General features: G+C 38.8%; 1 protein-coding gene across 1 annotated transcript in view; it reads left to right on the forward strand.

The window, feature by feature from the left end:
• Positions 1–18,827, forward strand: part of ehbp1 (EH domain binding protein 1) — a 159,071-nt gene that overhangs the window by 13,315 nt on the left and 126,929 nt on the right. Inside the window, exon 5 of the mRNA XM_017309054.1 lies at positions 2,485–2,538. Coding sequence (XP_017164543.1) covers positions 2,485–2,538 — 54 coding nt within the window. The remainder of the gene's footprint in view (positions 1–2,484; positions 2,539–18,827) is intronic.

Here is an 18,827-nt window from a genome sequence, read left to right on the forward strand (position 1 = left end):
TTTAAGCTAAATTCCCTATAATTTCAATAATTGCAGATATATTGGAAACAAATCATGTACCGACATGTCGCATGCTACATTTTTGTTCCTCCCTGTTCTCTGTGTGAGCAGCTTCATTAGGTGTATTTACCTAGAAGTGCCTGCTGTACAGTTTTATTGAGTAGCTACACAGCGACATGACTTAATTGTGCAGTGTTTAAAACCTGCAGAGAAATGCAAATGAAGGCAGAGTGGGTGTTTCTCCTATTGCTAAAATGCAGATGTTTATATTTTAAAGAGAAGCACTGCATTAGAAAACAGAAATGACTGGATTAGTTCTTTAATAAACAAAGACAGTCTTTGGCAGATTTATTCATAGTGCTGCCTGGCCTAAGGCTCAGCAGTGGGAACAGCTGAGTCAGCAGTGTTGTATCACGCTCAAAAGCTGCAAGATTTGCATCAGCGCACAACCTCAGCCGAACTTTTGTAAATCACGAGGAAAGACCGAAAATAAAAACTAACTTAGAATGTGCACAGAAGTGTCAACAAGCAGTGCAGTCAGTGGGAAGTCTTCGGCGTGTTTTTGCAGGACTCGATTTTGTTTGCTTTAAATCTTGGCATCTGCTTCTTCTCAGCAGATGGGATGCACAAGAAAAATAAATACGGAAAAATACAAACTGAATTTCTTCGTCGAAATGGGTCAATAAAGACAAAGACGGGGAAATTGGGTGTTTAGCTACCTGCTGGTTATATTTAGCGGCGTTGCAGGCAGAACTGATGGCTGATGATGCTTGGCTTGGTTTATGTGCTTATAAAATAATGGAGTTCAGAGGATCATTCAGAGCAGGAGAATCACCTCCTGTTTGTATTTGTAAATGTTGTTTGACGGTAAAAGATCTGAACAGTGATGGAGAATGATTATTGAACTGTGAAAAGCAGCCATATCTCACCAACATTAATGTATCACTTCAAAAATAAGTCAAGCAGCCATTTCGTTAAATAATACTTTGTTTTTCTCTAATTTTTTGTGAAAAAGTTTAGGGCTGCAACTGCCCATTATTTTTCATAATTGATTATTCCAACAAGTAATTGATTAATTGTGTAAATACATTGGCACATTCCACAGATTTTTCATTTAACCTTTTAAACTTTTTTATGCAATATTAGAAATATATGTTTAAAAAATGTAAATACAATTTAACTACTTTGTAAAATGCGAAAATACAAATTTTATTCCCTGAATTGGATTTATTTGTTCTATTGTTATTGCATAGTAATTCTGTGTGGGACCGGAAAATGAAACTGTACACAGTGTATGCATCAAAAGAAAAGAAAAGATATATTTTTTGAAATATTCAGGTATTATTTATCAGTATTATTTATGAAACAAATATTAAGATCCAAAAGTGCATGGATAGGGGAAAACCCCAGCAGGAAAATGAGGCAAACAGTTCTGGATTCTTTAAAAAAGACGAAGCCAAAAAAATGTAAACTATGTGAAAACACATAGTTTAAACCTGTTTAAAGATTTCAAAGACTTTTCCTATGTTTTCATGTCACACCACAAGCCTCAGTGCCTATTATAGGGATTTTATGTGACAGATCATCACAAAGTAGCACATAATTTTGAGGTGAAAGAAAAAAGATGGTAAATTTGTTTATTTGCTCATGCAAATAAAAATCTGAATAAGATTTTTAGTTGCATATGCAACTAAAAGTAACTGTGTATCACCCTTTGCTTGATTGTGTTCAAGTATTGTTGCAGAATTTCTATTGATAATAAGGGGTGTACTTTGACTAGGTCTTTCTAATAAATTAGCTTTTGTAGATCTAGATTTGAAAAATTTGGACCTAGATTTGGTGTCCACACTTTGTGCCCTGAGGGCCACAACTGGCTAATTTAAACTACTTGTGACCCACAAGATTTATGAAATTAATAATGCAAAAATCAGTTAGCGATTTTTTTGTTTGAGTTTTACCTGCTTAACAATACATTTTTTTAAATGAAATCAATATGTCATTAAGCATCCAAAACATAAAAAGGGCTTCAGACTGTTGCCTTATTAAGAGAAAAACAGACATTTTCCAAATTGTTTGGGTCAATTATTTCTATCATTCTTGGCTTGAGGTCAGGAGCCAAACAAAATCATTAAAAGAGCCGCAAAGGGCCCCCACACCACATTTTGGATGCATATAATTAAAGTTGTAACAAAAAGTATCTGCTTCCTGTTTTTTCTGTCTCAAAGCATCAAAATACATAAAAAATGTCAGCTCAGCTCTGGGCTTTTGTGCAGTAAATGTAAAAACATACAGCACTTATTTATTTCAGGTAGCTGTAACCCAGAAGGCTGAGGCAGAGCACCAATAAAGCAGTTGATCTTCCACTTTTAGACTTTTATTGGATTCCTAATATTGTGTAAATTGTACACAATATTCATCCATCCACAGATGTATAAAAGTTAGTAAAAAATACTAGCTTGATGATTGCTGTTTCTGCCTTTACAGGATCCCCATGCGGAAGAGTTTGAGGACAAGGAGTGGACATTTGTCATTGAAAATGTGAGTATTAAGTATTTTTCACCTCATTTTGTGAAACAATTGTCGCTTCATGTGACTTGCGTGCTATGCAGATTTGAAAACTTTTAGAAAACTAAGTAAAAAAAAGAAAAAAAAGTCAACCTCTGAGTGTACAAGAACATATTTTTGTGCTGTTTCTGCCACCATGTGGTTAGTGGATGTCATTACATGCTACTTCATGTTTGGGTGTCGTGGTTACTGTAAAGGTGCATATAAAAACAAATAGAATACGAATATAAAAAAGATAAGTATTTTTGCCAATCACCTCATGTATTATGAAGATTTATTAGAGTGGAACATATCAAGCCTTTTACTTTTTGTAATGTTGATGATTATGGCTTACAGATAAGTAAAACCCAAAACTCAGTGTGTTAAAAAAAGAATATTGTGAAAATGTTAACTATTGGAAAGTCACGGTGCCACACCCAGTCAATTAATTAATTCAAACATCTGCAAAAGTTTCTTGAGCCTCTAAATGTTCTCCCAGTCTGGGTCAGTAGGCCAGACTGCCACCCGGACAGATGTCAAGAAAACGATCATTGACATCCTTTATAAGGAGAGGAAGCCAGAAAAGGTCACTGCTGGAGAAACTGGTTGTTCATGAAGTGCTGCCTTCAAGAATATTCATAGTTGGTGGAAAGAAAAATAGTTGTAGAACAACATGCAACAGCAGTATGGAGAACCGCAGAGCTGTAAGGATTGTCAAGAAAAATGTATTAAAAAACAAATTTGTGGGAGCTTCATAAGGAGTAAACTGAGGCTGGATATGCTGCATCGAGTACTGCTACGCAGTGATGAATCGCTCGCACATGGGATGCAACTGTCACTTTTCCCCTGAACCAAAGATGACATCAGGAGCGTCATACCTAGGCTTAAGAGGGAAAAAAAACTGAACTGTTGCTTGGTGGTCCAAAGTCATGGGCAGTTCAACTATAACTATTTCCAATTGTGATAACCTTGACACCGAAACTGACTGACAAGGGCCAAAAGGGGCCAGTGCCCCTGTAGAACTGGTCCTGACCATTGTTCTGGCCCCTGTACCAAGGTGTGATGGCGAAAATTGGGAGGTTTCCCGGTGGGTGACTTTGTTCATGGGTTGATCAGCGCCCATGAACGAGGGTGGAAAAATGATGGTAGAATATGTATCTTAGTAGTGCTATTTTCTCATATTTGATCTGTCCCTTTTAGAGATGGCAATGGCAGTTTGGGAGCTATCATTTCAACAAAAACCAAAAAATAAACAAACAAAACAAAAAAACAACACCCCTGTTAAGCTCACAGTTGGTTGAGTCCTCTTCATTAGTGCACATCTGCTATAAGTCTGGGCAGATTGGAGAAGCGGCTGCATCTTTTGACTAGAGAGTAAAAATGGGTAGGAAGAAACCAGGTGGGGTTAAAGAAAAGAGAGGCATTAGTGGAGGATGCCACTAAATGTGCAAAGCTCACTGATATTTTTCGAGAAGACAGAAGAAGGAGGCAGCTGATAATGGAGGTGTAACATTGGGTGTAATTGATTGAACAAAAATTTGCATAAAAACAAAGCTAATGTCTCTATGAACTTTGTGCTTTACCATAGTAATTAATAAGCCAAACAACTGCCTAAACTAAATATGAATTGTTGAAATTACTTTTAATGCATTTAAAAATACATTAATAAATCTAATGTATATGTGCAGTAAAAATGACCCTTTCATGACATGCTTTTGTAAAATCTGAGGAACAAAGTCAGGCAGAAAATATTGATGACCGAAATTAGGGAGAGAACAGGCAAAACTGAGTGGAGCTAAGTAACGCAGAGAGTAACTTGTTTTTCAGGACTGCATATAGTTCTTTGATTTGAATGCATATTATTTAATAGGTAACAAACCAGATGCTAAGAGAAGGGAAAGAGAGACTGTGTCCAGGATGTACCACAGGCACAGGAAGAAGCTTTTGTAAATGAGACTGAACTTTTTAATTTTGTTTTAAACCAGCCACAAACCCGTGACCTAAATGTGTTCAGTTACCATTTTCAGCAGGCTGACGTACTCAGAAAAATCAGTCACTTTCTTGTTCTGTGTGCTCGGCACTTGTGCCGTTTTTCAAGTGATTGTCCCAGCACACGCAAATTTGCTATGAGGAGCGAGGAGCTGTATTATGGAAAACTGAATCAGTTATTGAAACCAGAACTACTTACAAACCTTGATAATGAACCTTGATACCGAAACTGACTCATTCCCACTTTTCTCAGTTCTGTCAGCTAGATTAATTGCCCAAATTTTACTAAGCAGTTGATAAGGTCTCATTAACAGTGGTGACTTTAGGAACACCACCGCTTTCACACAGCATCCAGTGTGTATTGTAGCAGTTAACATGCTAAAGCTATCTCAGACTTGTATCATCGGGTTGATATTATGCAGCTCTACAATTTGAAAAAATATTAGAAAACGGGCAAGTATTTACTTTTTTATTTTCACAGGGGGACTGGATAATATTTGTTTAATGCAATACCACTTTAAGCAATATTGCCAAGATATGATTGGACTGCAGTAAAATATTTTTTATATTTCACTGCCTTAATAGCAGAAGTTTTTAGGTGGAAATAATTAATATGTTTTCCCTATTATCCAGATAGACTTCTCACTGCCTGTCTCACTTTATTTTGTTTTTTGTACTAATAGTGGATTTATATCATATGACTACTGTGTTCTGCAGGGATAATAAGTATTTGACTCAGACTCAGTATTTGCAAACACTTTCTCTGATTCAGTAGGATCAACAAAATGTCCATGTGAACGTCTCTGCCATTCACTAATCTACTGAAAGCAGTGCTGTTCGAGGGAATAACAGCAGCTCATGAATCTCCAGTGAATGCTTCCTGATGATGCCTGATGTGACCTCAGACTGAAGTTACATCACTTGAGCTCAGCAAATGACCTCTGACCTTTGAGACTCCTCAAAGTCCTTTGAAAGAATGTCTGTGGGACAGAAAGCATTAAGACGAGCTAACTGAGCGCACCGACGCTGTCGCTTTCTGTACACGTCAAAGCTAGCAACAGCACATTTATGCCGTGAAAGAGACTCGAAGAGACAAACTGGTCAGCCGATGTCTTCTGCAAGGAGCGTGGGAGAGGGCAAAAAAAAAGAGCATAAAAAGGAGAGAAAACAGACAAGTTTAAATTTTTGCCTCTGTCTCTGCATGCCTGACTAATGACAGAAGATCAAAGCCATACCAGGCTCCTGACAGCTGGAATGAAGAACATGGGAGAGGGAGACAGTAACTTTACTCCTTTATAAACTTGGATGTGAAGGGCTTCTGGCTAACATTTGGAATCAACGAAGCGCACACACAGCTACTTATGGATTGTACATGGAAATCGTAATATTTTGATGTGCTTGCTTACTGATTGGTTTGACAAGAGTCACTCCAGACTGCTGGGTATTTTCACTTTCTTGTGTGTAAGAGGTAGAAAGTTAAATTTGCAACAATATCCTTTTCAAACTCAACTTATGTACCATGAAAGTTTATAAGTGCTGAAAATGTTTTGTATTTTAGTTGCAAAAAAGTTTCTACGTTTGAATGACCATATACATTTTAAAGTCACACAACTACATGTGCACTAGAAAGGGAGGTTTGATTGAAGGCTAAATTGTGGGTCAGAAGGTTAAATTGCTCATTGTAGTGATGAAAGTCAGATCAGTTGTGGCCTTCCTTTTAATGACGCATTTAAAACTTTTTTTTTCTTTTCTTTTGATTTTTTATTTTTTTTTTGCATAATGAATTCTATAAACAAGAACTGGATGCGCCATTTCTTGTAAATTTCTCTAATCTATATACGGTCAAATTACACAAGCGAAAATAAATAACCAACACTCATTTTTACGTAAATGTCCCTTTGTAAACTACATCGCAGATACAAACTAGTTGATTTCCTGTCACAGATCCAAATCCAAATTTTGAATATATTTGAGGTCCGTGTTCTTCTTTGTTGTTCTTTTATTTCCTTTCTAAAAGCAGCTGTAATGTGGAATATTAACCAGTTGTGTCCAAGCTTCAACCATTAAGTTATTCATCCTGAATTTAGAGATACATTTTCTATTATTTCATCCTGTTTCTGAAATGTACATCCTTTTTCTGGACATTTTCAGCAAAATAGTTTGACAACATGATTCTGCCGCAGCCACACTTGATAGTATCTGTTTCTTTAAGTTTAAACTAGTAGCGCAGCGATTACAGTTTTCTGTCCAATCACTGTTCTTAAAAAGCCTGACCTGCCGATTCAGATTTTGGCCAATACCAATTTTTTTCTTTGACAAGTCGCTAAAATAGGCATGAAGCCGCTAAGCTGGCAACAGTGGGCTGACTTTTGTTAACTGTGGACTGTAGAGATTGGAGGATAAGACGAGGGTTTTAGATGCAGGTATCGGCTAATCTCTAATGTCCCAGAAATACAAAAATCAGGGCCGATTTATTGGTGCACCCTCAATTCCACATCACACAATTTTTGTCACTTAGACCTAAACTATCAGGGCAAGAAGCTATCATGTCATATCGCAAAATTATTGTTTTCGGAATATTATGTTATTGCTCCTGAAATATTCTTGATCACTCTAGCTTATCAGCTTTTCTTAGGGGGCACATGTCGAGCCAAATGGTTAAAAACTGAAACACAGTTTGTTGTTCTAACACATCAAAGCAGGATTTGGAGTCAGTAAAACTTGCATTGAATTTGTGGAACGGCTCTAATGTCAACTCGTTTCTAAAATAGGTGAGCTGTGATTAGAAGCCAGGTCCAAGCTAAGATAGCAGAATTAGTGACGTTAATTTAGATCGTTTGCTAAGATGTGCTGGAGCATACAACCAGAATTATGCCAGAAGCTTTTGATGCCAACAAAAGGTCAAATTACAACTTGCAAGGGCACTTTTAAGAAATATTAGTGCTGTTGGAAATAGTTTTTACTAAGAGGGTGTTGGAGAAAAGTTAAAGTAACTTCAAACTTGTACATCCGGCTCATGCGTGTAAAGTTTATTGAAGTTATTTGTTTTGAAATCATTTGGCATTGGAAACAAAATAGTTTAACTAAATCACTAGGAATTTAAAATCATTATAAGATTAATTTCCACAATGAATGGCTCCAAACTTATCATCCTTTAGTTTATCGGTGCATTGTGTTCCCGTTGTCTCAAGTGCAGATTTGCAGAAATTTGGTAACTATAAAAATTCACCACAAGAGGGCAGCCTAGCACAATGATCTGCAATAGGCCTTCATTCATGCAGCTATAATTAAATCTGTTGGATCATGTTTGTAGCTGTCAGTAGATAATTCGGCCTTTTTGGATGCTTTTAATGACAGGCCAACATCCTTAGGAGTTTTTAAAAGGCCACTATTGGTCTTTAGTTTCCCAAACTGTCCTTGTTTGTTCAGAAGTATGTAGAGAGCTCTGATCTTCTGAGGTTCCCCGACCACTCTGGTATCTACAGTCGGGCTGAAAGCAGTCATGAGTGCCGCTCTTAGTAAAAGGAACAGAAGAAGAGGAGAGGTGAGTTCTCCTGACCCCTCATCAGACGGCAGAGGAGAAAAGGGGAAGAAGACCATTGTGCCCAAGCACTGAAGATGATGAAATTCAAGATCCCCGCTCTCTGGCTTCGTCTTAATCTCGGGGCCCAACCTTGCGTTAGGCTAATCCCTCTCTGTCGAATTACTGGCCCTGTCTAGATTGTATTTTGTCATTGAAAAAGGTAGTGTTAAACACTACCTTTTTTTTTTCCCTCCCCTATTTGTTCGTCTGACAAGGCGAATCGCATAATCAAAAGATGGAAAGAGAGAGAGAGAGAGAAAGCAATGGAGTGAGGTGGATGACTGCAAATGTCTGCGTAGTAGTATCTCTAAATTGCATGCCACCCTTGCCTTTCACCCTTTTTCAAACAGCCACATATTATCAAAAAGGTGGGCAAATTGAGAGTCAGAAGATTGGACAGCTATATTTGAAGGCATTGTGCTGGCAAGCCCTTTTGTGTGTGCATAGTGGCAGTGGGGTTAATGTGCGTATGTATGTCTGTGTGTATTTTCTCTGCGTTTGCATATCAGCCAGAGCTGGAGATTGGAGACCAACTTCACTCATCTTCAAAGCTTTGTGAGAGGATTTAAATAACGCGCTTTAAATACACAGGGCTGCTGTATTTAAAGGCGAGAAGCTATCATGTCAGAATACATTGAATATACAGTGATAGAGACTCCAAAGCCCACTCTGCCTTGCTCCTCCCCCATCGTTTACCCTTTCAGTCCTACTTCAACAGTTTTTTTTTTTTTTTTTTTGTGCACATTACATCAATGTCACCAAGGACGGAACGCATTTCTGACCGCGTATGGATGCTCTGCTGTTTGGCAACCTGTCTTGACATGTTGCCAAACATGTCAAGACAACCACACAAGAACATCCACACAAGAATTTTTAATTCTTACAGTATTTAGCGTTGAGGGTTCTCTCGCTATATATAAGTAAGGACTTTGGAGAAAAAAAAGGATGTTGGCATGGCTTTACTCAAATAGCAATTAGGGATGCACCAATTTGAACATTTTGACTGATATTAAAATTGCTGATATAGCAAAAAAACAAAATGTACTGCTGTTATTTATATTAAACAAATAAAATAAATATGCATTTTATTATATTTCCTACCCATTTAACACACCAAATGCCCCCCCACTTCCACCAGAAAACAAACCAATCACCCCGCTGACTAGTTTCTCTTCAGTTTATCCCCCGGTGCACCACCACCAACGTTATGTAACTATGGTTTACATCAGGTCTATAAAATCCAACCCTGTAGGCGTTGTGTTCGAGCCTGATTTGACCAAATTCATTTGAATTCTAAGCCCGAGCCCAAATAAACCCGACATATTTTAATTAAAGTTTTTCTGTTTTCGTTTAATTTATTCAAGTAAGCCATGTAAGTTCTCCTGTTCTTGGCTTTTGTTTGACATCTTCCAGCTCCATTTTGTCTCTTGTTGTAGTGGCAGGGTGAGTCCAGTGGAAATCCTCTAGGATGTCTGATTGATAAGAGCGAAAAATTGCCTAGCTGCTTGTCTGAGTCTAATGAACTTCTGCACTTTATTTTCTTTCTTTCCTCCCTTAACATTTTTTAAACTACTTCCTCTATTCAGATTATATTAGGCAGATCATCATAACTTTGTTGCACATTCTTGTTTGGTCTTCTTAGTACTGTATCTATTGCAGGCTCATTAAACGTGCCACAGAAACCGAGCCTGACCTGTCTATCGAAGAAATACCTTTGACCTGGCTTGGTCCGAATTTTGGGTCATGCTCAGGCCATAAAGTTAAACTCTGCATATGACTTAACAATCACCACATTGCCAACCCAACTCTTTTCACCCCCTCCTGAAACACAAACACAGACAACAAAAAAATGAAAATAAACATTAGCTTTTAATGTTGGACCAGTTTCACTTCTTGGACCGATGCAGACATGTTAAAATGACTTTTACTGATGTAAGCCACCTAAATCATGTAAATGTTTCAACATCAAATAAAATAGTATGTAGGACATATTGTTGTACATAATACATAAGAGTGCATCACTACTGTAAAGGGAGTGCACAGAATAGTCAAAGATCCCTTGCCCTGAATACTCCAACCTGATAAAATGATGTAGGGAGATCCTCTCCTGTTGGCAAAGATGGGTTCTACAAAGTATTATCAACAGGAGTGTCCATATTTGTTGCACACAAACATCTTGTTCTCAAATATTGAATTTTTCCAAACCTAATTTATTTAGCACAAAATAAGAGTGGAGTAGGCAGCCTGCGTTCTTCAGCATTAAGCACACCTTCCCAAACACACACCCTAGCTCTTTTTTGTATCGCACCCAAAGCCACATTGCCCTCCTCCCCCTCTCCCTGTCTGGAACATATTACGTAGGCCAGTGGCTTGTGAGCACCAACTGGGCCTCGGGGAAGAAAAACACAATTATTTCAGCTCCTGGCTATTCACGCAAAGGTGACAAAAGCTGGTATGAAGTATGAAATCCCAAAAGTTTCTCCTGTGTCGTGGCCGACAAATTGGGATTAATTTGTGATTGTGTGCACGCGTGTGTCACCGAAGTTTTCACCTCTGCTCATTTTTAAATACTTGTTGGGACTCAATAGGGTTCATTTATTGTGTCAGAGGAAACGGCATGTTCACTTAAAGTATTTGCATGTGCCTGCAATGATAATTTAAGCTGAAATGTGCTTCATAGTTCAAAGCTTAGAGAATGTACATTATTTCCTGTGTGGGTGGGTGTAAGAAGGCAGGCGGTTTGTAGCATTTGATCACACATCCACACATGCTTCCCAAATTAATTTAATCTAATTAATTGCCGTTCAGAGAGGGGACAGATGCTCGTGATTACCCCCCACGCTCAGACTCCCCTCTGTGCAGGCACACACACCGCATCGGAGGCACACACACACACACACACACACGCACACGCACACACACGCGCGCGCGCACACGCAGGCACACTAACACGCACACACCTATTGCAACTGTAAATGCCTGCATGTTCTGCCTCTTTTCTTTGTAAGGCATTACCAGCCTGTAAAAAATAAGAATATAATGGTCTTACTTTCGTAAAGATTACAATGTAAATGTTTTTGTTTCATATCGTTCTGTTTTTGTCAGACAAATTGTCAGAAGTATTTGCTTGAGTTTGTATCTGGCTTTGTGTCCAGTAAGTTGTATGTCAGGGCAGTGTGTGGTTGTGTCTGTGGGTTGTAGGTGACTGTGGAGGCCGGGTGGTCCCTGCTGTCACCCTAATAGGCTTATTGGCCTATAATCCATACCACACCACCCTGTCATGTGGTCAGTCTGCTGACTAAAAGCTGCTACCGCCATGAGGTTCCTGTGTGGTTGCGTTTCTTCGCAGGTGTCATGAATGTATGTAACTATCTGAACTTCTGTGCTGTCCCTGCTGTTCAAGACATTTGCATTCTTGACTTCTCATGACTCGTGTCCACTTGGTGTGAAAATTTGCTTTTTGACAGATAAATTGTTTTATTTTGTCTCTTTAGTGCTTTGTGTCTTTTTCTGCTCAGTTTCACCTAAAGGCGCATAATTACAAAAATTGCAGCAGGGAATATAACTATGTTGGACTGTAAAGGATAAAAACATGTCTATAGAGCTCTATGCTGTTGTTTGCTTCTCTCACTACATCACTGTCGAATAACTAAGTACTACCCCTAATCCTACCCCAGAATTTCTTCATCCTCGTACTCCAATGTATTTAATGGTTGCAAAGACCCAATTTCATCTACTCTGGTGCCTCTTTTTATATCTCTTTCTGAAAATGCAGATTATCAATTCCTCTACCATTGGCATGTTTGCTGCTATTTGAGCCTTTCTGCCAAATATGGAAGCAATTCGGAAGTTTCCACAAATGGCTACTTTTCCTAACAATCACCACAATTGAACAAACTAATTGAAAACATGATGCGACGCTTGCGTTAAACATGGATGTCCCTATTTATATTCATAACGGGAGCATAAGCTGGCCTTTATTCACATTAAAAACAAGCTTTTTAATGTATGAACTGTTTTCAGAAACGGTTTCAAACTGTTTTGAAAATCTTCAGCAGCCTGCCACAAAAAAAAAAAAAAAAGATGGGACTTTAACTTGTGCTTCAGAGTTAAATCTTAAACTGAGTTTATATACACCTGTAAAAAACACTGTGTTATCTCAAAATAATAATCACAGTTTGGTTAAATTATTAAATTGACACTCATTTTGAATAAATATTCTGATGGGTTTTTTTTAACCCACATACTTTACCAGAGTTATTCAATTGCAGGTTAAAGAACAGATGCACATGCTTCTCCATGCTATCACGCTCTGCTGTGTAACGCTGCTGGCACACACATCTTTTATCTTTGCACGCGTGCCTATTTTTGCTTATGTGCCTATGTTTGTTAATTAAGCTGATTAAACCGTTGCCCAGTTGAGGTAGAGCCTTGCTTCTGTGCCTCCTCTAATTCATTTCATACTCCTTTTTTTCTGGCTCTTTTATGTTTCTGTGCATTTCATCTGTCATATTTTTGACACGGTTGCTCTTTTATCTTATTCATTCTGTCATCCTTCGTCCTTGCGCTGCACCACTCATGCTGTGTTCTATGTGTGTCGGTGAAAGACCAATATGTCTGCAGCGAGTCCTGTGTACGCCATGTGCACGCAGCCTGTGTATGCTCTGACTTGCATGCGTGAGAGTGTATTTGTGAAAGTGACTTGTCCCACTGGTCCAGGTTGTGACCTCGGCTTTCATCTCCTTAGTCTGGGGCTTCAGCCTCCCGTTGCGATTAGTTTCCAGCCAACAACACAGCAGATGCCACCAGACACCAAAGCAAACACTGACAGTTCGTATGTACATATGTCCACCTTCTCAATTAGTCAATCATGCATTACCTATATAACAATTTATGCATTTAAATATAATCAAATATGAATGTCTTTTCCACAAATTTTTTATTTTATTTTTTGTCCAAGGGATCTACTTACACAAGAGAAACATACCTACTGACATAACTCTTTTTGTTGAGCATGGGGTTTATGTAGAGCTAACTGGAAATCAACGATAGCATAGTGGCTAGATTATGTTACCATGCTGGTATCAAAGATTTATGACCCTTGGCCTGGATTTCTAAAAGCTTTAACTGAGAAAAGTGTGTAATGATGTGTCCAGCTCACAGGACTATCCAAAATACAGGTTTGGGTACATATGAACAAGGCAAGGCTTAAGCAATACTTTAAGAAAGAAAATTTTATAGATAAAAAAAACATTTATTATGTTTTACAAATATAGAGAATGTATTCTGTCCGGTTTTGGTCAGTCTTTTCCAGCTGACTACTCCAAATTCAAATGTTTCAAACAGGAATAATGGTTTCTTTCATCTTATTTGCAATTCAGGAATATTTCGTTATCCAAAAGTGACATTAAATGTCGTAACTCTTTTCATTAAAGTAAGAGCCATAGTGGTTTATGATGCTATAGACTTGAAGGATCACCAGTAGCAGATACTCTTATAGTAAATCTGAAGAGGTGTATGACAAAAGACTGTGTATAAAATAGTCTCATAGCTTGTAACAGCTAATAGTTTAGTTTCCAGGCAACAGTGACAATATTCCACAGGAATCTGTGCTGGTTGACACCATCACTTGTTGGCACGCACTGCCAAGCCACATCAATTGCCTTTGCTGCTTCTCTAAATCTTTGTCTGGCTGAGAAAGTCTGACATAGAGATGTTGGAGTCAGGGTTATGATACAAATAAGATGTAGTAAACTTGCACCTCACATGACTGACCAGCTGTTTATACTGTTGTTTTGCATTAGAATTGGATTTCTTTATGTTTCTGGACAACATGTAAAGTCACCAATATCAGTTGACAATGAGGGAACATTTTCAACTTGGCCAATAACACATTCATGAAAACATTTCTCCATTTTCCTGATATGTGTTCTCTATGCTAGTTTGCAACCTCTACTTCTTGTTTCTTACAGCTGTGCATAACGTCAATATCTTACAAAATTACGCTGCACATTGCCTACTTGAATTGGTCCAATTAGGTGTAAACACACATAATTCACATTTTATGTATTTTCTCTTACTGTGAACGTTAAAAAAAACTCAACAAAATTACTTGAGTGACAATTGGTTGGAAACACAGCCAATGTGACAGTACAATACAATAACTACTTCCTTTCTTACATAAGCAACAGGAGGAGTCTCAAATGTATATGATACCAAGCTTAAAGCATTTATCTTCATATCCAAGAACCATAATAATAGCTCAGGAACGGTGGTAGCAGCGACTGAGTTGTGCTTCACAAGGCAGCTTTCATTAGAATGATCTTATTCTAGTGTTTTTAATATAGAGAGTCTCAAAAAACTGTTTAATTCAAGACATCTTAGAAGCTGATGGAACTCATCTCTATCAGAAAACTACTGATAAGGTCTGTTAAGACTTTGGAGAGTCAGGGTCACATTAGGTTTCTTCTACCAAACTGTATTTACCCCATTCCCTTTTAGTTAGCTTTTGAGTTAGTATTTCTGAATATTACGTTTTAGTCTATTTTTTGCCCACTACCTCCTCTCCCAACAGTTGTCTGAGGTTGTCCTCGATAACCTCGTGACTTTCAGTTGACTCTAATCAGACTTTCCCGCCTTGTCTTTCCCCTCATCTCGTTTCTGTTGTGTGTTATACGATGACGATGGGTGGCCAGACGCTCCTGGTGGGAAGCGAGGCACAACTGTGAAACGTCAGTTGAACAGTTATCTCCTCTGCCTTGCTTATTTATTTTGTTCTCTTAGGACTTAAGATGGCTGCCTGCGATGTAGACATGCCTGTGTGGGCCGCCAAATAGCGGCCTCTGCAAATCCCCCTGTTTATCCACAAGCTTGACCCATTGGGCATGAGTGGGCGGCATGTGCGCTGGGTGTCTACCGGCGGTGGAGAAAGGACATGTGTGTATGCATGCAGGTGTGTGTGATGAACTTAGCTTAAATTTGTGTTTAGGATGAATCATTCCAGATTATCGCTTGAAAAGCCGCTGTCGGTGAGTGCGTGTGAGTGCCTGTTTGGATGTGAAGATGCAAAGGATTGAACCCACACACACACTGAGTTCTTGGCAAACGGAGGCAGTTGTTCTGCTAAGTGACAAAGAATAGGGGTCTTGAGATGTCTTCTGATGCCAGTGCTAAGCCAGCTACCGGCGGTTTGAGTGATCCATAACTGATCTGTACTTTGGATCTTTTTCAGAGTGCCACACCCAAAGAGTTCCAGGTGTTAGACTAAAGCCTGAAGTTTTAAGGAGGAAAAAAATTTATTGAAATCAAAAGACATATTGTTTTGAGGCTCCTGTAGTTTTCAAATTGCATTTTGTCCTCCACCTCCTCCAATTCAAACAAAGATTGCTTCCATGAGTGGCAAAGATGGCTGATGCATGCTAAGAATATTGCAAGAACCATTTTAGGCTGCATGTAAATGCACATAAATACATTCTGCAAACTGTATTGTTCTTTCACGGAAAAACAGAATTTCAAAGAACAAGCACTCAAGCATGCAGCGCGCACGCACGCCCACACGCGCACACACGCACACACACGCACACACGCACACACACACACACACACACACACACACACACACACACACACACACACACACACACACACCAAGTCGCACCAGCTTCTTATCCAATCCCTCCACTAATTCCCCCTTGGTAGAAGGTGTTCATTGTTTCTCTTTCATTCTAATCTCTCCTTCTCCTTTTTTTTCAAAATCCATATTAGATTCTCTTTGAGTTGGCCACAATCGGAGGCACTGGAGCAGAGCATCACCCTGCTAATGCTCTTTGTCTCCCCAGATTTGTCACTTAGCATGGAGAGTACACCTTTGTCATGGAGCAGGGTGGGAAAGAGGCAGACTCTCACTTGGGGCAATTGTTTCTTGTCGGAGGCCATCTTAACCCCCTTCCCCTCCCTTCTCCTCCCTTAAGCAAATCAGCTTTGCCCTGGATTAGAGCCCTATCATAGCTCTGTCAGATCTCAGCAGCCTGCCAAAAACTGCAAAACCAAACAGATCCTTAAAGTTGGATGGAAATTGCTTCCAAAAAACAATTCCACGTTATCTTCACCTTGATATCGCCACTAGATATCTCTTAAATATAGATGCTCTAGTCAGATGTATTATTAAAACTCATGATCTTCTTAACCTGTTATCTTAGAATGAAACTAGAACAGTATTGTTCAGTATCATCCAACGGACATCACAATATGTTATTTAAAAAAAGAATTGGCTGTAGAAAATCTTCATTGAAAACATAGTTGAGTTACCTTCAGAGTTCCAACAGACATTTTTTGTCTTGAATTTATATAACATAATTAACATTTGAAAGTAAATTGTTAGTTTGTGTTTTATTGGTTGCTTCCTTCAGTAGTGAAGCAAAAGAATGATGAAATATTAAAGGGATTTTTCACAGCTGTTTGTTTTGGCATTTCAATAAACTAAAAAGAGCAAACATGTTGTGTTTCAACATGTGTAATAAAAAGTCCTCTCTGGATTATTGTGCAATGAATACATATTCCTTACCTCACAATTAGTTTCCCATGGTAGTTTTGGATGGGAGTAGAGGAGAGACAGAAGCCTAAAGACAACACAAGTTGGCAGTTATGGAGTTTACCTCTAAACCTTCAGAAAGAGAGAAAACAAAACCAAGAGACCACAATTTATTTTTCTGCTTCTGAAGTGTGAGTGCGTTTTTTTCGCCTTTCACACAACAAAACCCAATAACCCAACCTCAAAAATATAAAGGCATACACACGGGCACACACACCATCTCAGATGTCCATAGCAAATCTGTTGGTTTGATACCTAAACTCCTGCTTCGCAAAGAGTAATTAATCCCAGATATGGTTCTGAGGAGTATAGGATGCGTGTATGTGTATTTATGTTATTGGTCATTTTAGCCCTCTGTGATGGTCTGTGATGACCAGAGATGGTAAAATGGTAGAAAAAGTGATGAGCAGACGCTTCACAGACCACATATGAACTCCAGCTAATCCCTTCAACCTATCTTCCTCTCTCTCACCGTCCTCCTTTCCCCTTGTACATTCTGTCTCATTTTCCCAAGCATTTTTTCCCTTTTCTCAACTTTTTTTTTTTTTTTTTTTTGGCGACTCGTGTGTCTTCCTCTCTCGTCTTTCTCTCTCCCTCTCTCAGTTCTTGGACCACCTCCCTTCATTCCAGCCAGCCCCTCCTGTGGGCCCTTTCTCTCTCCAGCCAGAAGTGCCGAGCTAGGGCTTTTGCCGGCTGGTAATTTATTTTCCCATTAGCCCCCTGTCTGAAGTGCATGCTCTGGGTGTGAGAGTGTGTGTAGGAGGGGGCACTAAGGGGCCACCCAAAAGAAAGACCCAGAAAGTAGAAGAGAGGAGGGCACCCTGGACACACTGATAAGACGAAAGAGTGGAGGAAGCGAGATGGAGGAGGACAGAAATGAGGAGCGGAAGTGAAGACTGAAGATATTAGCTTGGTGGCCATTAGAAAATATACTTATAATGTTGAAACATGAGTGATCTCTGATGCTGAAGTGATTAATCGATCTACAGAGTACTCCACAAACTGTTGCCCATTAATCAATTACCAATTTTTCTCTGTGCCTCAGGTTTAGTACCAATTTCCATTTTCCTCCACTCCCCCCCAAAAATAGGAAGATATTATTCATATTGTGTTGCCTATACTGTAATAAGCATCTTCTATGTTTTTTGTATGTTTTATGCACAACCAAAGACTGGTTGATGACAGCATGGGTAATACATTAGCAAGGATGACATTTTGAATAACTGATAGCTGTGGCTGCTGGAGCCTGACACTTTCTGGAGATAATAAACTATGATTACTTGGATCAACCATGATTTTAAAACCTGTCAAACATAATTTGGACACATTTCTATTCTAGATTATGTGGATGTAACCAGCTTTAACTACAAAAGTGTAGAGAGAAGAAAATGAGGAAGTTCAAAACATTATTTGCAGTTCGTAGAAATGGGTAACGATCACATCCCTGATTCTGTCTCTCCATCTGGCCAAAGACATTTAAAGAGGAGTGGCAAAAGCAAATGAGGTGGATTAGCAGCAGTGCTCCCCAACAACTGATAATGTCATTGAGGATGTGTTACTGTGGAATGTTGTCTGTTGCTGGAAATTATCTGTTAGCATGTCTTTAAAGATACTTGGATGATACGAGTTAAAACAACATCTAATTTCCCTTTGGGATAATTAGTGTTTTTGAACAGGATCTAGATCTAAACTATACTGATTTGTCAGTGTTGCAAAGACTCTCCTCTCTCAATCTAAAAGCAACCGGACTTTTAAAACGAGACCAGTTGTGATTTTGGAACTATTTGCTTTTTATCTCGTATTATTTTTTTGCCCCACTTGTCCTATATATTTTTTACCTTCTTTACAAAGAAAGTGCTCTACAGTAGATGTTTTCCTTTTAAGAGGGTTTATTTTTCCCTCTCCCATTTCAGACTCGGAACTTGATGGGCTCTTCTAGTGTGGTAAAATCCTGTCAACCTGTTTTTTGTTGTTGTTTTTTTTCCTGAATGCATGTGAATGTGGGACAGATCAAATCAGCCGGTCTGTGTGACCATGTGCCAAACACAGACAAGAGAACCATTCACGTAGTTCATTCCAATATTAAAACTATTGTTATTGTAATTCCCATAACCAAAGTGA

The sequence above is a fragment of the Poecilia reticulata genome, linkage group LG15, assembly GCF_000633615.1.
Source record: "Poecilia reticulata strain Guanapo linkage group LG15, Guppy_female_1.0+MT, whole genome shotgun sequence".
Lineage (NCBI taxonomy): Eukaryota > Metazoa > Chordata > Actinopteri > Cyprinodontiformes > Poeciliidae > Poecilia > Poecilia reticulata.